The sequence below is a fragment of the Megascapheus bottae genome, chromosome 18 (assembly GCF_031878675.1).
Source record: "Megascapheus bottae isolate mThoBot1 chromosome 18, mThoBot2.hap1, whole genome shotgun sequence".
Lineage (NCBI taxonomy): Eukaryota > Metazoa > Chordata > Mammalia > Rodentia > Geomyidae > Megascapheus > Megascapheus bottae.
In genome coordinates this window covers 38,547,153-38,570,538 of record NC_143526.1, presented here as the reverse complement: position 1 = coordinate 38,570,538, position 23,386 = coordinate 38,547,153, and the positions used below count along the sequence as shown (strand labels likewise).

The 23,386-nt window shown below is 49.1% G+C and overlaps 4 protein-coding genes across 4 annotated transcripts; 2 read left to right on the top strand and 2 right to left on the bottom strand.

Moving 5' to 3' along the window:
- Window positions 1–19: 19 nt before the first annotated feature.
- On the top strand, window positions 20–2,192 carry Neurl2 (neuralized E3 ubiquitin protein ligase 2). Its single transcript, XM_090352440.1, has 2 exons — window positions 20–836; window positions 1,440–2,192. The coding sequence occupies exons 1-2, from the start codon at window positions 98–100 to the stop codon at window positions 1,553–1,555; spliced, it is 855 nt and encodes a 284-aa protein (XP_090208566.1). The 5' UTR covers window positions 20–97; the 3' UTR covers window positions 1,556–2,192.
- Window positions 2,193–3,333: 1,141 nt separating this feature from the next.
- Window positions 3,334–4,877, top strand: Spata25 (spermatogenesis associated 25). Its single transcript, XM_090352437.1, has 2 exons — window positions 3,334–3,452; window positions 4,220–4,877. Exons 1-2 carry the CDS (start codon window positions 3,398–3,400, stop codon window positions 4,849–4,851), a joined length of 687 nt encoding a protein of 228 aa, XP_090208563.1. The 5' UTR covers window positions 3,334–3,397; the 3' UTR covers window positions 4,852–4,877.
- Window positions 4,878–6,792: 1,915 nt separating this feature from the next.
- Window positions 6,793–8,555, bottom strand: Zswim1 (zinc finger SWIM-type containing 1). Its single transcript, XM_090352436.1, has one exon. The coding sequence runs from the start codon at window positions 8,467–8,469 to the stop codon at window positions 7,114–7,116; it is 1,356 nt and encodes a 451-aa protein (XP_090208562.1). The 5' UTR covers window positions 8,470–8,555; the 3' UTR covers window positions 6,793–7,113.
- Window positions 8,556–13,200: 4,645 nt separating this feature from the next.
- Zswim3 (zinc finger SWIM-type containing 3) lies at window positions 13,201–23,230 on the bottom strand. Its single transcript, XM_090352435.1, has 2 exons — window positions 22,974–23,230; window positions 13,201–15,528 (listed from the first exon to the last, which is right to left on the bottom strand). Exons 1-2 carry the CDS (start codon window positions 23,126–23,128, stop codon window positions 13,626–13,628), a joined length of 2,058 nt encoding a protein of 685 aa, XP_090208561.1. The 5' UTR covers window positions 23,129–23,230; the 3' UTR covers window positions 13,201–13,625.
- Window positions 23,231–23,386: the final 156 nt, after the last annotated feature.

Sequence of the window (23,386 nt, the reverse complement as noted above, 5' to 3'; positions counted from 1 at the left end):
CGTGATTGTGAGTGGCGGGAGGGCGGGGCCGAGCCCGGCGCTAGGACCCCCGGGCGGCGCGTCCGGGGCGCCCGCTGGCCCCTCTCGGGGAGGGGCGATGGCGGCGGCCTGGGACCCCGCGCCGCGGGGCGTCCCCGGGGACGCGCGTCCTGAGCCCCCTCCCACCCGTTTCCATCGGGTCCACGGAGCCAACATCCGCGTGGACCCCTCGGGGACGCGGGCCACGCGCGTGGAGAGCTTCGCCCACGGCCTGTGCTTCAGTCGCGAGCCGCTGGCCCCGGGCCAGGTGTTCCTGGTGGAGATCGAGGAGAAAGAGCGGGGCTGGTGCGGCCACCTGCGCCTCGGCCTGACCGCGCTGGACCCCGCCGGCCTGCCCACCGTGCCCGAGTTCTCTCTGCCCGACCTGGTCAGCCTGGGCCACACGTGGGTCTTCGCCATCACGCGCCACCATAACCGGGTGCCCCGGGACGGCCAGCCCGAGGCGGAGGTGGCGGCCCCGAGCCGGGCCCCCGCCCTCCCGGTGGAACCCTATCTGCGCGTCGGGCAGTTCCGGCTCCCCCGGGACCGCCTGGTGGGCCGCAGCCGGCCGGGCCGCTACAGCCACCTGCTGGACCAGCTCTACGAGCTGAACGTGCTGCCTCCCACCGCGCGCCGGAGCCGCCTGGGCGTTCTCTTCCGCCCGTGCGGGGACGGCACCGCCGACATGCACCTCATCCTCAATGGCGAGGACATGGGCCCCAGCGCCCGGGGCCTGCCAGCTTCCCGGCCCCTCTACGCGGTGGTGGACGTGTTTGCCTCCACCAAAAGTGTGCGCCTGGTCCAGCTTGAGTATGGATGTAGGTACCAACCACCCCCCATCCAGAGGGAGGAGACTCCCAGCAAGTTGTTAGCCTTGGTCTTGTCCAGCTCTCCCTAGGCTGGGAGGTCGCATAGGGCTCACGCCTCTAATGGTAGCTATCCAGGAGTCTGAGATGTGAGCATCACGGTTCACAAAGCCAACCCCAGGCAGAAAAGCCTGGAGAGACTCATCTCCAATAGACTACTCAGGAAAAGAAAGATGGGAAGTGGTGCCGTGGCTCAAGTGCCAGCCTTGTGCAGAAGCAGCTCAGGGTCAGCTGAGTTCAAGCTGGGGGGTGGGGGGAGGAAGAGACGCAGTGAACTGGAACTTGTTCTATGTTAAGGCTGTGGTTACATAGGCAAATCAGACACTGGCCTGAAGCTGCCAAGTGAAGGAGGCAAAGAATTATAGCAGAAACACAGCTGCAGGCTGGCAAAACTTCTCAAGAAGTGTTAAGTTTCCACCGCAGAAGTAGGCGGAACGGCACAGGAGAGAATTCCCACATTCATGGCAAAGTAGTAGAGACCCAAACCTAGATTTTTCTCAGCTCCAGGCAGTCAATCTCCGGTCCAACTTGCATTTGACATCCTTCTCTCCACAGTGCCATCTCTGCAGACTCTGTGCCGTCTGGCCATCCAGAGGAGTGTGGTTCACAGGCTGGCCATTGATGGGCTCCACCTACCCAACGGACTCAAAGACTTCTGCAAATATGAATGAAAGTATGTAGCTACCAGAGCAGCGCCTGGCCCCAGAGCTGTGGCTGATCTGAAGTGGACTGACTACACTGCTGCCAACCTGAACCAGAAATAAACACAGCCCATGCTGACATTCTAAGCACGGGAGGCCTCCTTGTCCCTGCAGCCTGTGAGAGGTCTTTCTAGAATACCCAGAGTCAGCAAGTCAGAGAAAGAGAAAACCTGAGACAACACCTAGATCAGGGACCCTCAGCCTGGCTACTCATTAAGGTTATCTCAGATACTGAGGTAATCAGTCTTGATATAGAGTCTGATATCTCAGATTTTCTCTCTAGAAATTGTCCTTTCTTGTAGAAGCATTAGGTCTAGATTTTTTTTTTTTTTTGGTGGGTCTTGGGGCTTGAACTCAGCCTGGGCGCTATCCCTGAGCTCCAATTAACCTCTAGAAAATGGGAAGTGGGGCTTAGCTCAAGGGCAGGGTGGTAGCCTTGAGCTGAAGAGCTCAAGGACAGCACCCATGACTGCGTCTCCCCCCCCCCCACAAAAGAATCAGTGCTTGAGAACAAATATTTAATTTTTGCAGGGGGGAAACTGAGGCTCCAGTGTCCAATAATGATTAAATGAAGTATGTTCTGTATCGCACACTACAGGGTGGAAAACACTAGCTTCCACATTTATCTTTTTGTTGTTGTGCTAATATTGGGGCTTGAACTCAAGGCCTCACACCCTACAAGAGTGGTACTATTTCTTGAGCTACACAGCCCCACTCCCGGCTTTGTGCTGATTAATTGCCCAGACTGGATTCAAAACTACAATCCTGAGATCTTAGCCTCCTGAGTAGCTAGGATGACAGGTGGAGAGCCAGCACCTGGCTGGATTCTTTTACTTGTATGTCTCATCATTAGCTTCTGTATGGATGATCTTATCTAACTGTTGAGTTCCAAACCCTGTCAGGGCTCACAGTTCGGCCCGAGAGAGGCTCTCATAGTTGATTCTCACAGTTTCTGGGGAGATAGGGGGCAGTAACCACCCCTATTAGGAATGAAGATATTGAGGAACAAGACAGTTGGGTGGACTGGGGATGCAGCTTTATGGTAGAGCCTATCATGCACAACACCATGGATCTGATCCCCAGCACTGCAAAAAATACCAAAAACAAATAAAAAAAAAAATCAAGCCTGGGCTGGGAGTTTGGCCTAGTAGTAGAGTGCTTGCCTAGCATACAAAAAGACTGGGTTCAATTCCTCAGTACCACATACACAGAAAAGAGCCGGAAGTGGTGCTGTGGCTCCAGTGGTAGAGCTCTAGCCTTGAGAAAGCCCAAGGACAGTGCTTAGCCCCTGAGTTCAAGCCCCAGGACTGGCAAAAAAAAAATAATAAAAAAAAATAAAGCCTGGTGCTAGTGCCTAGCTACTCAGGAAGCTGAGATCTATACATTGCTGTTCAAAGCCAGCTGGGGTAAGAAAGTCCATGAGACTCTCATCTCCAATTAACCACCAGAAAACTGGAAGTGGAGCTTTGGCTCAAAGTGGTAAAGTGCTAGCTTTGAGCAAAAAAGTTCAAGGAGAGAGCCTAGGCCCTGAATTCAAGCCCCATGATAAACCAAACAAACACACATACACACCACCCCAAACTGGAAGACTTGCCCATGATAAAGACAAAGGCCTAGAATACTCAGGTCTCCTCCAGTGATTTTAGTGTCCTTCTATTATCATATACAGGTTCTAGAATGAGCTGGTCAGTGCTGTGAGGTAGCTTGCCAGTGTAAAAGGGAGGGACTGTCAGATGACATTCTAGAAGGGTGGACAAAGTAGAGTAAGGGACCTAGGACTATTCTGTCACAAACAGGAGCTTTGGAGAAGCCATGTCCTACTTCATGTCTCCACAAACCCATCCAGGTCGTCTGCCTTCTGGCCCAGGTGAGATAGGGGCTTTAAGGAGGTGGAGATTTTGTCAGACATTTTTGGGCTGGCCTTGGCATCAAGTCATTTTGAAATTGCCAATTATTTGCCACCCACTTGTTTATTTATTCAATATCACCTATAGAGTGTAGGAGCTGGATATGAGTAACAGTCCTGTACCTCTAGACCCAAGTCCTTTTGGGGTGTGTGTGTGTATTGTGGCTTGACCTCAGGACATAGGCATTATCCCTTATCTCTGTGTGTGTGTGCGTGTGTGTGTATGCATGCATGCCACACCAGTCCTGAGAGCTATCCCTGAGTTTCTTGCTCAGACGTGGCCCTCTACCACTTGAGCCACAGCTCCATTTCTGGCTTTTTGGTGGTTCGTTGGAGATAAGAATCTCAGACTTTCCTACCTGGCCTGGCTTTGAACCGTGATCCTCAGATCTCAGCCTCCTGAGTAGGATTACAGGCATGAGCCACTGGTGTCCACCTCCCTAACGCCTTTTGCTTAATGCTGGCACGCTACTACTTGAGCCACAGCTCCATCTAACTCCAATCTGGGGGGATTACTTGAAAGCAGTTTCCTGCCAGAGTTGGCTTTGGAACTCCATCGACAGATCTCAGCATTCTGAGTAGTCAGGATTACTGGCAGAGCCACGAGTGCTTGGGTTGGTTTGAATGCTTGGGTTGGTTTTGGACAGTTCATGAGTCTCCACCCTGCCCCTCAGGGCCTGTTCCTCCAAGACCAAGAATAACATCCCATCTCATTCCTGTCTCTGCAGGTGGGGCTGCTTCTCCTGGTTCATCCCTTGGCCTCCCTGGTCCTGCAGAGCCAGTGGTGATGGCCTCTGGTGGACTAGGCCCACTGAGCCAAAAAACTGAGCAGGTGGTACCCACTGCCCAAGGCTGGAGCCCCACCCTGGCAGTGCCTGAAGCGAGGGGCTGCCCTGGGGGCCCCAGCTGGGAGACACTTCGGAGGAAGGAATACAGCAGATACTGCCCCCAATTCTCCCCAGGGAGGCAGCCCGAGAGCTTGGGCTGGGATGATGGCAGTTCCAGAAACAAAGCTTCCCGCCAGGGCGGTCCCAGCAGGCCTGGGCCCGTGCTGCTGTGGGGGCTGTCTCCTGGGGTTCTGCCCAGGCCCTCTGAGCCAGGGGGTAAGGAGGCTGGTGCCCAGCCAGACATCTGCATTCTCACCCTGGCTATGATGATTGCTGGCATTCCCACAGTACCCGTGCCAGGCCTTCGGGAAGAGGACTTGATCCGGGCGGCTCAAGCGTTCATGATGACCCATCCCGAGCCAGAGGGCACTGTGGAGGGGGCACAGTGGGAGCAGGCACATGCCCACACAGCTGCTGGGCAGATGCCCCTAGTGAGATCAAGAAGGGGCCAGCCTCCTGGCTCCTGCTTATAGCTGGATGAAATAGCACCACACAAATAGGGTGGTTTCTCCGTATGGTTTTTGGGCAGGCAGGGTTGGGGGTGGTGATGCTATGGCAGTGACGGGGACAGGGCGCGTGGTTGAGCCACTCTCACAAATTCCTGTCCTTCATCGGGGTCCAGACCCTGGAAAGTTTCTTTGGCTGGCACTAAGACAAAAGATAGGTCTGACCAGATCAATTCTGACCTAAGTATGGAGATCCACTCAAGAGAGTGGGGCTGGGGCCGGGAGTATGGCCTAGTGGTTAAAGTGCTTGCCTAGCATGCATGAAGACCCGGGTTCAATTCCTCGGTACCACATACATAGAAAAAAGCCGGAAGTGGTGCTGAGGCTCAAGTGGTAGAGCTCTAGCCTTGAGAAAGTCCAAGGACAGTGCTCAGGCCCTGAGTTCAAGCCCCAGGACTGGTAAAAAAAAAAAAAAAAGAGTGGGGCTGGCCTAGGCAATGCGAATTTCCCTCTTGCCTTTTCAAGGCAGATGCTAGGATGACAGGTGGAAGAAAATGAACAGCTGGCTGAGCCCTCAGCTAGGTGTGTAGACTAACTGGAGCCCCATTTTTTTCATCTGAGTGCACTGTGAGAAGCCCCTTTTTACAGACCAATAACTGAGGCTTAGAGAGTTGTCTTGTCCATAATCCCATAGCCAGTGAAGTTAGAACCAGGTCTCGAAAATAAGCTGTTACACAGCTGGGCATGGTGGCTCACGCCTGTAATCCTAGCTAATCAGGAAGCTGAGGAGATCTGAGGATCACAGATCACAGTTCAAAGCCAGCCCCCACACTAAAGAACATGAGACTTATCTCCAATTAACCTCTAGAAAATTGGTAGTGGGGCTGTGGCCCCAGGGGAAAGGTGGTACTCTTGAGCTGAAGAGCTAAGGCCAGTGCCCAGGACCAACCTCCCCTTCCCCCCCCCAAAAAAAAAGCTGTTATTTTAATCAGCTTTTACCCAGTGTCATACTCCAAATTCTATTCCTTTAACAACATACCCTAAATTGCCATCTACAAAAGACTATAGACATGTTTAAATATGTAACATTCAATTTTATTAGCCAGAGGATGGGGCTGGGATAAACATGCTGGGAGCCAGGCTGAGCCACCACCACCGTGGGAAGGCTCTCAAGCTAGCTTACACACAGGACCTGGGTCAGACGGTGTATCTTAAATTGGACCAGTGATTAGCACCCCCTCAACTTTACCACCCAATGTCGTCTCTCTTATCTTCCGACAGGGTTGCTTAGTTTCATAAAAATTCTTGAGCAGGGGCCGGGAGTTTGGCCTAGTGGTGGAGTGCTTGCCTAGCATGCAGGAAGACCCAGGTTCGATTCCTCAGTGTCACATATGTAGAAAAAAGCCGGAAATGGTGCTGAGGCTCAAGTGGTAGAGCGCTAGCCTTGAGAAAGTCCAAGGACAGTGCTCAGGCCCTGAGCCCACGCCCAGGATGGGCAAAACAACAACAACAACAACAAAAAACTCTTGAGCAGGCCGGGAGTTTGGCCTAGTGGAAGAATGCTTGCCTAGCGTGCACGAAGGCCCGGGTTTGATTGCTTGGTACCAAATACATAGAAAAAAGCCAGAAGTGGTGCGGTGGCTCAAGTGGTAGAGTTCTAGCCTTGAGAAAGCCCAAAGATAGTGCTCAGGTCCTGAGCTCAAGGCCCAGGTCTGGCCAAAAAAAAAAAAAAAAAAAAAAATCCTTGAGCAAAGAACACTTTAACCTTATGAAAAGGCTGTCCAAACCAAGAACATACAACAGACTATGGGGCACTCAGTCTAAACTACTCATGATTGAGCCTTTTACAGAAAAGATTGCTAACTCCTGTCTTAGGAGCTAGACATATTCTAGATTACGGGGCAGAGTAGAAGACTATTGTCTTTTTCTTTTTTCTTTTGGGGGGACGGCAGCCAGTCATAGGGCTTGAACTTTGGGCCTGGGAGCTGTCCTGAGCTCTTCAGCGCAAGGCTACTGCTCTACTACGTTGAGCCACAGCGCCACTTGGTTTTTTGGGTGGTTAATTGGAGATAAGAGTCTCACAGATTTTCATGCCCGGGCTGGCTTTGAACCATGATCCTCAGATCTCAGCCTCCTGGGTAGCTAGGACAGGTGTGAGCCACCGGCGCCCAGCTGAGTGTTGTCTTTTTTTTTTCTGGGAGGAAAGCTGTGAGGGCAAGGAGAGAGGGGTGTGTGTGAGTGAAGATGTAGTTGCGTGCAGGTGGAAGAGCGTCTCTGGGTATGATGTTATCACACCTGCACCTGCTCATAAGGGCCAATCCAGTCGTCGGCTAGTTTCCTCAGTGTGTTGTACCGGGACTGGAACTCCTCCTCGCTGCAGTGCTGTAAGAGCTGACCCACCTGTTCGGTGAGGAAAGTCACTGTCAGGTGCTTCTCCAGAGTCTCATCCCATCTGCTGCCCAGGATGCTGTCTAAGCCGGTGGTATAGCCTGCTCTCCACTTACTTGGCAGCATGTCAGGCTGGAGCACCTGGTGGCGGGCGCTGAGCATGCCAAGGATGTGGCGGCAGGGCAAGTGGTAGACCTGGTAGAAGTAACAGCTGCAGCTGGCAGGGGGCTGGGGCTGCATGACGTGGGTGTCCTCTAGGATCTGTACATTCGTCTTTTCTGAGCCAGTGCCAATGAGGTGCAAAGATTTCTGGACCACAGCAAGCTCAGCCAAGCAGAGTTGGGCTGCTGGCGCTGTGCAGATGGCATTGAGGGAGTACTGGATGCTGGCTTCTGCCAATTGCTCTGCTGTAGGGGTGGCATTTGAGGTGGTCGGGAGATTCAGGTCCGGGCCGAAACTTGCTTTGTTTCCAGGGTTCCGCTGCATGTAGTAAAAGAGAGAGGATATGCCTTGCTTCTCCGATAGGGCAGAGCCAAAACACTGACTGAGGATGCGGGTGGTGACCTCGAGGTTCTGGAAGTAGTGGTTGCTCTGGGCTTGGCTTCTGGAGCGGGGGCCCAGCCAGATGCGGTCATTGAGCAGCCAATGTGAGTGGAGCTCAGGCAGGAACGCCTGGGGGATGCAGCTGTTGAGGAGTGAGTGCAGCTGCTTTAGGTTGCCTGCTGTGGCACAGCACATGGTGTGCTGCAGAGAGGTCAGGAGCTTGGTTTTCAACTGCGGCTCGAGGGACAGCTGACAGAACTTGCTCTGGAGGAACTTACACACGTGGAAGGCTGAGAGCAAGATCTCAGCGACGGGGAACTCCATGGCCAGCGCGGGCACCTGGACAAAGTAGGGATCCACCAGGATGGTACAGATTTTCTCCCATGCTGGGTTAAACTTCTTGAACACCTGGAGCATCTGAGCCAAGCCATCTGCATTCTCTTTGGCAGGGATGGCAAAGTAGACTGCCTGAGCAAACGGCCCCTCGAGCTGTACCCGAGGCCCATCCACCAGGAAGGTATATAACACCTTGCCCCCTCGGTTATAGGTTCGGTGGATAAACAGGATCTCAGGGAAACTGGCAAAGATTCCTCGCATAAAGCAGCTCTGGTAGTTGAGCGAATCCAGCTTGGAAGTCTTGCTAACCAGGTGTAGTAGCAGTGTAGGTGGATTCAAGTCCTCAATCACAAGTCCATTCAGCATTGTGAGGGCCATAGTAAAGATGGGAGGCAGGGGGCCCAGGTCAAAATGCTTCCTCTGCAAGACTACTGTTAGGAATAATTTGAGTCTCAAACTCCAAGTATCAACATGAGGCTGGGCAGTGGTTTCCAGATATTCTTCCTCCAAAGATGGGTCTACAGAGAGAAACAGGCAAGGAAGCAGTGGGATCTTGGCTCTTCAATTTGTCATCTAGAACACTGTGAGTTCTAGGGGAGATACACAACAAACATGTATCAGACAATGATTACAAAGCTCACATAGCTGAGCAACAGGTCAGAGGGTAAGGTAGTCAGGTAGTCTTTAGGTGGGGTGAGGTCAAGGTGACCCTGGAGATAATACCTAAAGAAGCCAACCATAGGATAGTATGGTTCCACCTGGCGCTGGTGGTTCTCACCAGTAATCCTAGTTACTCAGGATGCTGAGGATGGTGGTGTGAAGCCATCCTGGACAAGAGAAGTCCCCAAGGCCAGGCAAGGTGGCTCACGCACCTGTAATCTGAGCTACTCAGGAGGCTGAGATCTGAGGATCAAGGTTCAAAGCCAGCCCGGGCACAAAAGGACCTGAGACTCTAATCTCCAATTAACCTCTAGAAAACAGGAAGTGGCTCAAGGGTGGGGTGGTAGCCTTGAGTAGAACAGCTCAGAAATAAGGCCCAGGCCCAGGGGTAGGGCGGTAGGTTTGAGCTAAAGAGCTCAGGGTCAGTACTCAGGCCGAGTTCAAGCCCCATGACCCACACACCCACAAAGAGAAGTCTCCATGAAGCTTTCATGTCAGTTGGGAAGCTTACACTCAAGGTCTGGGCGCTCTTCTCTGAGCTTTTTCGCTCAAGGCTAGTAACTCTACCACTTTGTGATTTTAATTTTTTTTTTCCAGTTATGGGGCTTGAACTCAGGGCCTGAGCACTATCCTTGGATTTTTTTTTTTCTCAAGGCTAGTGCTATACCACTAGAGCCACAACACCACTTCCAGCTTTTTTCTAAGTATGTGGTACTGAAGAATGGAGCTCAGGTCTTTGTGCATGCTAGGCAAACACTCTACCACTAGGCCAAACTCCCAGCCCTGAATCCTACCATTTGAACCACACTGCCCCTTGGTTTTTTTGGTGGTTAATTGGAGATGTGTCTCACAGACCTTCTTGCTTGAGTTGGCTTTGAAATAGGATCCTCAGATCTCAGCCTCCTGAGTAACTACGATTAAAGGCTTGAGCCACCAGCACCAGGCTGTCTCTGTATAATTCTTATCTCCAATTAGCCACTCAAAAACCAGAAAGGGAGCTGTGGTGCAAAGTGGTAGAATGTGAGCCTTGAGCAAAAGAGCTCAGGGACAGTGACCAAATCCTGAGTTCACAACCGTGGGGGGAGACATGGTTCCAGGGGATTTAAACAGTTGCGAAGAGCTGCATATGGCTTGCTTTTCCTGTGTGTGTACATGTGTCCCAATACTGGGGCTTGAACTCAGGGCCTCATACTCTCACTTGGCTTTTTCACTCAAGGCTGGCCCTCGATCAATTGAGCTATAGCTCCACTTCAGGCTTTTTGCCGGTTAATTGGAAATAAAGAATCTCAGGGACTTTCCTGACCCTGATGGGGCTGGCTTTGAACCTCAATCCTCAAATGCCACCCTCCTGAGTAGCTAGGATAACAAACATGTGCCATCTGGCCAAAGTATGACTTTTAGTAGTCTAAATAGTGTAGTCATTACTACTTACAATTTATTTTTTGACATTTACTCCTTGTGTCCTAGTATATACAAGAGAAGTGTAATTGCTTCCAATTCGCTGTAGGATCTTGAGCAAGTCAACAACCTCTTCAGCCTCAATTCCTTCCACCTTAAAACAGGGCTAACAAAATTACCTTCTCATGCCTCTATTTTACCTCCAAAAGAATTATTGTACCCATTTACCGGATGAGAAACGATTTATTTGCCCACCATTGCTGTCAGTAGCGGGAAGCCAGTCTTTGGCTGGGGATCCAGATGGCTTCCCAGAGAGACGAAATCCCAGGAACAGAAAAGAAATGTAGCCTTTGACCTCTCACCTCTAACCCGGGCGTGGGGGTGGGGTCCGGATTTCTGTCGCTCGCGCTTGAAGTCTGGAGGAATTGGCGAGGTTAACTTTCCACCCTTTGGGAGTGGTGTGATGGCTGACCGCGGAGACCACGTGTCTCACATCTACACTCCCCGCGAAAACGTCCCTGGCGGGGCTCTCTGGCCCTTTCTAGTTGACCCGGCCTCCGACTCTGAGTGGCCTCTAGGCTCGCCAATCGCAGCGCCAGCTTCACAGAGACTCAGGCCAATGGCCTAAGGAGTTCGAAGTAGGTCTTTGGTGCCACGGACCAATCGTAGCCCGCCAATTATAGGGCGGGCATTGTTACCAGAGTAACGAAAGGCTCAGCTGGCCCTGACTAAGGCAAAAGACCTTGTCTCTGAAATCCAGAATCTGGAACTCTAGAACTTTCTTCAAGCTAGACAACTGGAAGGATAACGATACTGTGGAAAACTCCCTCAAGCCTGGAAGTGAAAAATGAAAAATAAATAGTATTGTTTTACGGCTTTTTTTTTTTTTTTTTGGAGATGTGTCAAAGGCCAGGGGTTTGGGTACAAATTGTGCAGTGTATTCTACATTGTGGGGAAACTTGAGTCTCAGGTCTCAAATTCAACTTCTCCTTCAATTAACCTTTGAAGCTAAGGAAATTCAGAAGGGAGTGGGAAGCAGTGGGACCAAGACAGGAAGGAGATAGGAATAACAAGTTGGGGAGTGCTTCCCATCTTTTGTCCCCAATTACCTGACAGCAGTGGCCACAAGGCTTTCCACTAACATCAAAAAGATTACCAACTAACATCCAAAGTCAGTGTTGTAGCCGGGCACGGTGGCTCATGCCTGTAACCCTACTGCTCAGGAGGCCGAGATCTGAGGATCAAGCTTCTAAAGAACTTGAGACTCTTATCTTCAATTAACCTCTAGAAAACTGGAAGTGGGGCTTGGCTCAGGGGTAGCGTGGTAGCCTTGGGGTGTGTGTGTGTGTGGGGGGGGAAGAGCTCAGGGACAACGCCCAGGCCCAGGGATAGGGCAGTAACCTTGAGCTGAAGAGCTCAAGGACAGCGCCCAGGCCTAGTTAAAGCCCCATGACCCACCCGCACATAAAAAGTGTTGTAGGGGGCTGGGAGTTTGGCCTAGTGGTAGAGTGCTTGCCTGGCATGCACAAAGACCCGAGTTCGATTCCTTGGTACCACATACCTAGAAAAAAGCTGGAAATGGTGCTGAGGCTCAAGTGCTAGAGCTCTAGTCCAAGGACAGTGCTCAGGCCCTAAGCTCAAGCCCAGGACTGGCATAAAAAAAAAAAAAAAGTGTTGTAGGGAAATGGGAACAAAAACATGAGAAGGGGTTTCAACGTGTGAGAAGTAAATCACCTACTATCTGGCGAATGTAATTGTAACCCCTCTATACATTACCCCGACCAAAAAAAAAAAAGTGTTATTAAACGAATCAGTGTTTTTTGTTTTTTTTTTAACTGCAATAAACATGCTTATATAAGCGGGGTACAGGTGGGTCACATCTGTAATGCTGAGATGAGGATCTCAGTTCAAAGCCAACAAGGATGAAAGTCTGTTGAGACTCCAATAAACTCAAAAAAGGCCAGTGCTTGCCTAGCATACATCAAGCCCTGGGTCTGATTCTTCAGTATCACATAAACTGGAACAGCTGGAAGTGGTGCTGTTGCTCAAGTGTGCTAGTTTTGAGCACTTTTCAATGTCCATGAGGAAACATATAACATTAGGGACCTTCTGGCTGCACTAGCCCGTATTTATAACTTCTTCTATGGAGGGCAGGATAATGGAAAATTCCAAGACCACACAAACCTAGCAAGACCTGACTCAAAAAGTAAGGGTCACAGTGGTGCTGCGCCTAAAGTAGAGCAAAAGCACCTCAGGGGCAGTGCCCAGGCCTTGAGTTCAATCCCCAGGCAAAAAAAGAGAAAAAAGGAAATCCCAAGAGGGCTATAGCTATAGCTCAAGTGGTCGAGTGCTTAATGCGTAAGGCTGTAGCTGCACAGATGGATGACTGGTAGGTGAGAGATGATAGGAATGAATAAATGACTTGCCCACAGTTCCCCAGCCACCTATGCTGGTCAGGTCTAGGATTAGAGTTTCTTTCCCCAGTCTTGTTGGCTTATTCCTATTAGAATGAATATAAGTTGAAGGCATGGTTGGTAGGAAAAGGACAAGTAGGTGGACTCTTAACCCTTTTCTTTGGTCAGTTGTGGGACTTGAACTCTGGGCCTAGGCATTGTCCCTGAGCTCTTGAGCCACAGCGCCACTTCCAGTTTTCTGATGGTTAACAAGAGGTAAGAATCTCACTGACTTTAGTGCCCAGGCTGGATCTGAACCAACATCTTCAGATCTCAGCCTTCTGAGTAGCTAGGATTATAGGCATGAGCCACCATGCCTGCAACCCTGATTTGTACCTCATATGACAGCACCCCATATCCTTTTTTTTGCACTCTACCACTAGGCTAAACTCCTTAGGGCAGTGGATGTTATCTCAATGGTAGAGAGCTTGCCCATCATACACAAGGCCCTGGGTTCAATGCAGTAAATAAAAATAAATCCACTAAGGAGGAGCATACATTCCTAACAGTAAAATCAGGAGTCCTGCTCCGCCCATTCCCTTCTTTCCCTGATCAACAGGGAACATTTTCACTTAGTCCATCAAATTTATTATTTTTTTTAAAAGAACACAACTTTATTTAATATTAAAATAGGTAAAACAACAGACAGTTTATAAACAGTAGCAACATTTGAGGTCCCCTTCTCTTTGTCCCTGAAAGCCCTTTTAACCATTCTCATTCTGGTCAGGGGTTCATCCCTGTAGGGTTGATAAGGTCTGATCTCAGGGGTGAGCAGAAGAAGAGGGGTGACATTTCAGCACAGAGGTAACTTTGGCCTTGCACAACAAATGAGACACCTGTGGAATGTCAAGGTTGGGCCGGAAAGGGGCAGAGTTAAAAGGATTGTCATAAAATGTGGTCCCCTCCTCCCCATTTTATATTCTTCCTAGTCCACCCCAGGAAGACACTACTTAACTCTTAGCATAACCTGCTCACTTTGAATTTGTAAAACTCCAGCAAGAAATGGGACCCAATGCAAATGTTTCAGTTGTAAATTGTGGTTTCGGGGAAAGGGAGTCCCTCCCCTTCCTCCTCCTTTCCCCAGAGGAAAGGGAGGAGGCCTACATCTTTGAAGTTTCCAGGATACTGACTGGACTCAGGCGGCTCACGAGAATTACTCCAGTTGTTCACAATCTCTCGCAGGATATTGCAGCGCTCCTTCAGCTCTTGTCCCTCTGTTTGCATCAGCAGGTTAGCTAGCTCCCTGCTAAGGTCCCAAATCATGCCGTGCCGGCCTCGGTTTTCAGGCTGGTCTGTGGTTGGCATCATACTACGATCCCGGAGCTCGCCGTTCGGCCCAAGGAGGTATTGATACTTTTTCTGCCACCTGCAGCATACCATGGATTCCTTCACTAGCTTCTGGCTGGCGTGAAGTAGGGCCAGAATGTGCCGGCATGGCAGGTGATACCACTGTTGAAAGTTGCAGCTGCAACTGCAGCCATCTTTGCTCACCTGGTGAGAGTCCTCCAGTAGCTGAAGGGCTACTGTGGCATCTGTCACATACACCAGGCTGGTGGAATTCTGTACCACTTCCCACTCATTGCGGCACAGCTTGTAAGCCAGGTCAGAGCCTCTCTGGGGCAGGATGTCTAGCATGCCAGCATAGGTGGTCAGTAGCTGAGTCTTCTGCTGCCGGTGAACCTGTTCTGAGTCTGACTCTGCAGGGAGCCTGGTGAGGCTGGCTCTGGACATCTCCAAAGGCTTCTTGGTGCTTGGCTGTTGCACGCTTGAAGGCCGGGTTTTCTTTAACTCGGAAAGAGTTGTGGAGCTTTTGTTATTAAAGAAGTCTATGTAATCAACGAAATGAAGGATACAGTCCAACAAGGACTTCTGTTTCTGAAAGAACTTGGATACCTTGCTGGTGACCAAGTCTAGGCTGTCCATGTAGGTGTTACATGCATGCAGGCCCTTCCTGGCATGCATGTACAACAGCAGTTCAGAGGAAAACCAATGAGTGTCCAAGAAGCTGAGGAGGTCCTTATCTAGCAGGACCTGGCACATATGACAGAGACTTTCTAGACTGGTGTCAGAACCAACAAACACAGCCTCCCGTAGAACTCCCTTCATGACCTCTTTAAAGGCCATACTTGCTGAACTCTGCTGTAGCTTCCTTTCCAAGAACCGGGTTGTGTGGTAGATGGAAAGGAGGATGTAGGCTGTAGGGAAGGTCTCTTGCAGGAGGGCCCAGTAAGGGAACGACAGTTCCAGAAATATCGCCTTGATCTTGGACCAACTGGGGTTGAATCCTATGAAGATGTTCAACATCTTGGTCAGAGTGGTGAGGGTCTCATCCCTGAGCACTGAGAAATGAACCACTCGACTCTCACGCTCCTTGTTCTCCACCAAGAAAGCATAGAGGGTGTGGCCCTGGGAGTTCTCCTCCCTGTGCAACAAGACAGTCTCTGGGAAGCGGGTGAACAGGTCACTCATTTTGCTGCTCTGGAAGCTAAGCCTGTCCAGGTCTTGATTGGCACCCACACTGAATGAGGCCATGGAACCTGGATCTACCTTAAGAAAGTTCTTTACCATCTGTGCTATTTCGGCTAAGCTGGGAGAGTCGCTTCTCTGTTGAGGCTTCTGGGGTGCTTGTTCCCTATCTAGGCAAAATGAGATTTTTAGTGGGAACGTCTCAGCTTTATCAAGGTCTCTGTGCAGTGGTGGGAGCTTCTGCCTGTACTGTGGCTTTTCAGATTTGCCAGTGGCATCTTCTCCATGACCTTTAGGTTTGGAATCAACGTGTACATGCTGGGTATTTAGTTCAATGATACACAGTCTATCCAGTGTGTCACTGTACTGCAGGAGTACGTATGCTGGGCATATGTCTGCCTCGTGTGTTCTCTTCCTTTCTGACTGTGCTTGAATACAGACAAATTTCACCCACATGTATCTAGGAAAGGTAGAGGTAACAATGAGAAAGGTGATGACTGCCCTCCTCTCTTAGAAGGTAAGAGCCTAAGTGGGGTGCTGGTAGCTTGCATTTGTGATCCTAGCTACTCAGGAGACTAGATCTGAGGATCATCATTCAAAGCCAGCCTAGGCAGGAAAGTCTGTGAGACTCTTATTTCCAATTAACCACCAGAAATGCAAAGTGACAGTGTGGTTCAAAGTGGTAGAGCATTATAGTTGAGCAAAAGAGCTCAGGACAATGCCCAGGCCCTGAGCTCAAGCACCACAAATGACAAAACAAAGCAAAGGGCCTAGAGGGAGTCTATACTGGTGGAAATGTTTCTTGGAAATGACAGTAGAGTGTGAAACATAAACAACAAAGATTTCTAGTGGTTCTCCAACCCCAAAGTATTCAGTTTATTCTTTGAGATTCTGTCCAAGAATGCCTCCCCACTAGGGGATTCCTGACTCTTGTCATATTCTACTACCATTTAGGGCTGGTAGCAATTCAGTCTCCGTGTTTAGGGGAAGAAGAGGATACGAAAGGAAAAACAGGCTAGCAGTAGCTATATTGCTTCCTGTAGAAACTGTCCCCTCAACTTAGTTGGCATAGCAGTACATAGCTGTAATCCAGCATTTGGGAGGTAGAGGCAGGAGGACTGTGAGTTGGATAACAGCCTGAGCTACCTGGTTAGACCCTGTCTCCAAGAAAACAACAAACAAAAAACCCCCAAACTATTCTCCTTTAACTTCTTCCCGGGCAAAGATAAAAGGGAGATTCTAAGGATGCAGGACCAGATCAGGGCCATCAACTAAATCTTCAAGGCCTCTGGGAATATGTCCGTACTTCCTTTCAAAGAATAAAAATCTTTGATTCAGTCCCCTTTTAGTGAATGCCCACAGTCAGTTGTGTGCTAGTGGGATCTCTAACCGTAGCTACTCAGGAGGCTGAGATCTGAGGATCATAATTTGAAGCCAGCATGGTTAGTTCTTCAGACTTTATCGCAAATGACCACAGCCTATTTTTTTTTTTCATTATGGGGATTAAGCCCAAGCCCTCTTGAGTGTTAAGCATGCACTCTACTAAATATACTTTAAACCTCTAGGAAAGTTAGACAGCTACTGGGCTAGAGGATCTCTACAGACCCTTTTCATTTTGGCATTCTAGGCTGAAAATGACTCAAAGGAAAGAGGTAATGAAACCGACTACCTGTATTTATTTGTGGGGTATACACCTAAAATAATGATGATGACAGTAATAGGACACAGATGTAAAATGGGGACTGCCTACAGGAGGATCAGGAGTGTGTGTGTGTATCACTAAGGGGTGAAGAGGAATGAAGGACATTGTATACATGCATACATGCATACACAATGAAACCCACTAATCACTGTGGGAGAAAGCAGAGAGTGGGAGGGAAAGAATGGAATATGGATGAGGAGGAAGAGAATCTGTCCCAAGTGCACCGTGTTCATGTATGGAAATATCCTGGCAAAATTCCCTGATATCACAAGGTATGCTCATTCAAAAAGAAAATAAATGAATAGAATATTGGTTATTTTTCTTTTCCTATCCCTTTACCTAGCACGTCTTAATGCCAGTAGGCTCCACCCCTGCAAAGTTTTTATGGATGCTCTAAGCCACAGTAGTTGCTCCTGTCTCTGAATTTGTAACTTCAAAAGGCTTAAGAGATTCTCTGGGTGGCAGTATTAGTAGGGAGCCAAAGCACTGGAAGATGGGTGGCTTTGATTTAAATACTGCCACTTAAAAGCTGTGTGATCGGGACCAAGAGTTTGGCCTAGTGGTAGAGTGCTTACCTAGCATGCACCAACCAAGATCCAGGTTGGATTCCTCCGTATAATATACATAGAAAAAAAGTTGGAAGTAGTGCTGTGGCTCAAGTGGCAAAGTGCTAGCCTTGATTAAGAGGCCCAAGGAAAGTGCTCAGGCCCTGAGTTCAAGCCCCAGGACTGGCAAAAAACAAAAACAAAAAAAACGCTGCATGATCTTGGCCAGGTCACTTTCTTTGCTTATTCATCATAAGGAAAAAAAAAAAAACGAAACAAAAAAACACCTCAGGGAAGCTGGTTGCTGGTGGCTCCCAACTATAATCCTAGCTACTCAGGAGGATGAGATCTGAGGACAGCCATTCAAAGCTAGCCTGGATACCAAAGTCTGTGAGACTCTTATCTCTGATGAACTATCAGAAAACTGGAAGTGGTGCTATGGCTCAAGTAGTAGAACACTAGCCTTGAGCTGAAGAGCTCAGGGACAGTGCCCAAACCTAGATAGAGTTCAAGCCCCACAACCTGGACACACATGGATGGACAGACAGACACACACACACAGATACAATCTCAGGGCTGTCATGATTAAATAAACTATGGAGAAGAACATTTAGCCCAGTATTGCTCCAGCCTTTTATTTATGCTAAATTAAAGTTTCCTGATATTATTTTTATTTTGCCAGGCATGGGGCTTGAACTCATGGTCTGGGTACTGTCCCTAAGCTTCTTTTGCTGTAGTCTAGCTCTCTACCATTTGAGCCACAGCACCACTTCCAGCTTTTTCTGTTTATATGGTATTGAGGAATGGAACCCAGGGCTTCATGCATGCTAGGCAACCACTCTACCACTAAGCTACAGTCCTAGCCCCAAGTTTGTTGCTATTATTATGACAGTTCCCATTCCCTGTAGCCTTCTACTGGACATTTGGGAATGGCTTTTCCAATCAGAAGTGGATGGCTTCAAGGACCAGGACTGAGTTATTCTCCAGCATACCCCAAGCTCCTCAGTAGAGAAGTTTCTTCAGCAGATATTTATCAGTGAAGTCTTGAATGAATGAATCATGGGTCACCAGTAAGTGGGCCAGGTCACACCCTCACCTCCTGAGTCCAGCTGAAGAAAACCAAGGGAGAGGAAAGAAAAAAAGGGCTCAGCCCCTGGCATGGCAAGACACAGCTTGGGAGCCCCACCTACAGTCTCCCAAACACTAGAATCCAGCTGGTCTTGTTTGCCCACCTGTGGGGTGAGGTAAAGAAAACAGGATATGTCAGTTCTATGGGAGCAGGGTGGAGTGGCCTGGGGCTGAGAACTTATGCATCTGCTGTGAGCACAGGGCAGGGGTGGCACTGTCACTAGGTCTGAGTTTGGAAGGCCTGCATCAGTCTAGCCTAATGGCAAGGTCATCGAGAAGGTGTTGATGGGTAGTTTGCCATCTCTCTGGTTGTCTGTTCTATGTCTTAGAAAGACAAACTGCTCAGAACTTGCTGTGTTCCCTAGGAGATGTCTTGCTTCTGGCCCTTTGCTCATGTTTATGAGAATTGGACTGTGATCATCTTTTCTAGGAAGGCTTCCTCAATACTTAAGATTGTGACCTTTTTCTAGCTCAACATCTTTGTCTAAATTTCACATATCAAATAACTATATATAAATTAAGCAATTAACTATGAAGTTACTGCCAGAGAGAATGCCTGCCAACCATAAAAACCCATTTCACCATTCCTGCCTCCATAATGTCTATACCTCCCACAGGGACATTATTTGTTTGTATGCGTTGCTTCTGGGTCTTGAACTTAGAGTTTAGAGGCTGTCTCTTAGCTTTTTACACATCAAAGTCTGGTGTTCTACCACTCTGAGCCACAGATCCACTTCTGGCTTTTTGGGTAATTAACTGGAGATAAAAGAGTCTCACAGACTTTCCTGCCCAGGCTGGCTTTGAACCACAATCCTCACATCTCACAGCATCCTGAGCTAGGATTACAAAAATGAACCACCAGTGCCAGCTTCAGTGTGAAGTTTATATGCATATTGTAATATACTCTGATCACTGTCCTCATCTATTTTTTTTTTTTTTTTTTTTTTGCCAGTCTTGGGGCGTGAGCTCAGGGCCTGAGCACTGTCCTTGGACTTTCTCAAGGCTAGAGCTCTACCACTTGAGGTACAGCATCACTTCTGGCTCTTTTCTATGTATGTGGTATCGAGGAATTAAAACCAGATCTTCGTGCATGCTAGGCAAGCACTCTACCACTAGGCCACATACCTGGCCCACAATCTCATTAGACATCAGGTTAGCCCAGAACTCAAGATCATCCTGCCTCCCCAGTACATGTCATCATGCTCTGTTATGGATTTTTTTTTTTTTTTTGGCCTCTCATGAGGCTTCAAGTCAGGGCTTGAGCACTGTTCTGGAGCTTTCTCAAGACTAGACTTCTACCACTTGAGCCACAGTATCACTTCTGGCTTTTTCTGTGTATGTGTTACAGAGGAATCTAATCCAGGTCTTTGTGCATGCTAGGCAAGCACTCTACCACTAGGCTAAACTCCCAGCCCATGGATAAGATTTTTGTGTCATGACTTCTTTCCTATAAAGCCTTGTCTCTCTGGGTACAGGGGTAATGAAAATTTAGATGAAGCCAGGGACAGTGGCTCACGCCTGTAATCTTAGCTACTCAGGAGGCTGGGATCTGAGGATCAAGGTTCAAAGACAGCTGGGGCACAAAAGGGCCTGAGAATCTTATCTCCGATTAACCTCTAAAAATCGGGAAGTGGGGCTTGGCTCAAGGGTAGGGTGGTAGCCTTAGTTGAGAAGCTCAGGGATAGCGCCCAGGCCCAGGGGTAGGGCACCCAGGCCAAGTCCACACCCCACGACCCATAAACAAAAATAGAATAAAATTCAGATAAAACCATCACGTGTAAAGGGCATGGAAGGGCATGCAAAATACCCAACGGAGAACATGGGAGTTTTTAATTGGTTGCTACTGAACTGAATAGCAATGGAGATACCTATCATAAAATACCATGGACTCTGAAGTCCTAACAATCCAGGTGCCAGTAGCCACACAAAGGCTGAGAATCTACTGGATATAAAAGTCCTTAAGACCTGGCAGGCAGGTGTAGTGAGCTTGAGGTCCTAAATTCCAACTAATCATTAAGTACCTTCTCTTTGAACAAAGTCATATCAACAATAGCCACACCAAAATCCACACCAGTCAAACAAACATGAGAGAAGAAACTGAACATAAAACTATAGCAATGGCTCATGCCTGTAAGCCTAGCTTCTCAGGAGGGTAAGAACTGAGGGTTGTGGTTTGAAGCCAGCCTAGGCAGGAAAGTCCATGAGACTAGCTCTGATTAACCACCAGAAAACTGGAAGTTGAACGGTGGCTTGAAGCAGAAAAGGTCTGACCAATAAAGCACTTATGCTCCGAGTGTAAGCCCCACAACCAACAAAAATAAAACATTACGAAAAATTATAGATTGATAGAGATGTTGAAGAAAAAAAGTTGAAGAAAAAAAGCTGAAGAGAAAAAGTTTGGATGTATCGGTGATATTACAAAATATATACATTTGGCTTTTGTTCTGCTTCCTGGCATACAAGTCCTAATGACAAGTGACAAGTGTGTCTTTATATACCTTACCAAGGTAACTGAAGGGTGGCAGCTGAATGGGGGCCAAAAAAAAAAAAAAGAATCAAAAGGTAAGCCTTCACTCAGGCCAGGATTCGGCAAGCTCCCAGAGTATTTTATATGAAGGTACCTGGAAGATGGCATACTTACAGAGGGGGAAACTGCAGACTTTTCGGTATACAGCTTTGGCTGTATGCTTTGATATACATTATTTCCCATTTCTTTCCCCCATTTTCTTCTCTTTTTTAGATAGAGCCTTCAATTTTATAGGCTCTTACTTCACCCTCCCAAATGCTAGGATTACAAGCAGGAGCTACCACATACAGCTCTTTTATAATGTATACATACATACATACATACATACATATACACACACTTATATATAAAAGCACAGATTTGCTAGCATTGTGTTTTGAACTGTTTCCTGGGCACTGTCCTTTAGCTTTTTCACTAAAAGTCCAATGCTCTACCAACTTGAACTATAGCTCCAAATTGGGCTTCTTCTACCTGGGCTGATTTCAGCCTTCTGAGTACCTGGGATTACAGACATGCATCACCAGCTTCTAAGTATAATATTCTTTGTGTTTTGGTTGGTCGTGGGTCTTGAACTCTGGGCCCAGGCACTGTCCCTGAGCTCTTCGGCTCAATGATAACCTTCTACACTATGAGCCTGCCCAGCACCACTTCTAGTTTTCTGGTGGTTAACTGGAGATGAGAATCTTACTGACTTTCATTCCCGGGCTGACTTTGAACCACAATCCTCAGATCTCAGCCTCCTGAGTGGCTAGGATTACATGTGTGAGCCACTGGCGCCCAGCTATAATATTCTTTAAAATAAGTTGATAAACTAAGTACAGTGTTTCATTAATTGAACCTAAAGTGGGGGTAGAGGAGACAAGAAATTAGTCAATTGTCTGAAATTCTGAGGCCAAGACTTGGGACTGGTATGCAAAATGGGGGTGGTTTTGTAGGATTAGACTTCCTCTTAGGGGATCTGATGCTACCTGTAGGTAGCTAGTGTGACAACTGAATTGAATTAGGAGACCACTTGTTGGTCTCGGGGGCTGCAGTTATTGCTGGCTTGATGGACAGGAAATCCCTCCCCCTCTCACATCTGGTATCAGAAGCCTGGAGGAGAGAATTTGAGTTGTCTCGAGGTAGGTTATTTATAGGGAAAAAAAAAAAATGCTGAAAGCAAACTCTCTTCTAGCTATGCTAGGATCAACCACTGGACTAGAGAAACAAGAGAAGCTGTTTTTGTTTTGTTTTGTGTGTGTGTGTTGGTTGTGGCCTAGGCACTGTCCCTGAGCTCTTCAGCTCAAAGCTATCGCTGAACCACTTGAGCCACAGTGCCACTTTATTTCTGTTCTTTGGATTTCGGTACTGGGCTGGCTGTAAATCTTGATCCTCAGATCTCAGAAGGTTGAGATCTGAGTTGAGAAGCTGGGATTACAGACACGCATCACCAGCTTCTAGGTATAATGTTCTTTGTTTTTGGTTGGTCCTGGGGCTCGAACTCTGGGCCTGCGCGCTGCCCCTGAGCTCTTCAGCTCAAGAGCTATCGCTTGACCACTTGAGCCACGGTGCCACTTTATTTCTGTTCTTTGGGTTTCGGTACTGGGCTGGCTGTAAACCTTGATCCTTCTTAGATCTCGACTGAGCACCTAGGATTACAGGTGTGAGCCATCAGCGAGCGCCGAGTGGTGTTTTTGTCTTTTAAATGCAGTTGTGAGTCTGTGCTCGGTGCCTGGGAACTTCAGGTTGGCGGGGTGCGGAGTGTGCACGAGGGGGGCAGCGGAGGAAGAGAATTCCAGAAAACTTGTGAATGAGGGAATAAAACTTACAAGTGAAGCAGGGGGCCCCAAAGCCCAGACTCTGGCGGTTTTCCTCCAGGAGTGCACACACACAGCAGGCGCTCACCCCCGAGAACCTCCGGGGCGCGCGAGCCGCAGGCCACCCCTCCTCCGGCCGCCCTCCCCACCCTCCCCGCCCGGCCCGCCCGGCCCGCCCGGCCCCGCCCGGCCCCGCCCCGCCCTTACAGGATGTCCTCGCGGATGGAGGTGCCGTGGCCGAGATTGTGGGAGCGCACGGAGACGCAGTCCTTGAGGTCGAAGCGGCACTTGTTCTCCTTCTTGTAGGCGTCGAAGCACTCCTGGAAGTCCTCGTAGGTCTTGAAGCAGCTGCCCAGCTCCATGGCCGCCCCACGCCTCCGTCCGACCGCAGCCCCGGCACGAACTCACGCCCGGGGTCAGAGGTTACGCTGCATACTTATAGGCAGCGTGGGCGCGGTACGCCTCCAGGGGCGGCCCCGACCCGGCCCCGCAGAGCAGCGCGGGAGAAGGACGGGACCTGACTGGGTTACCTGCGGCGGGGGGGGGGGGGGGCGTTTACGCTCTGTGAGAGGTGAAGTAAGGATAACCTGGGCTCATGGTATCCTGAGGATCCGCCTCCT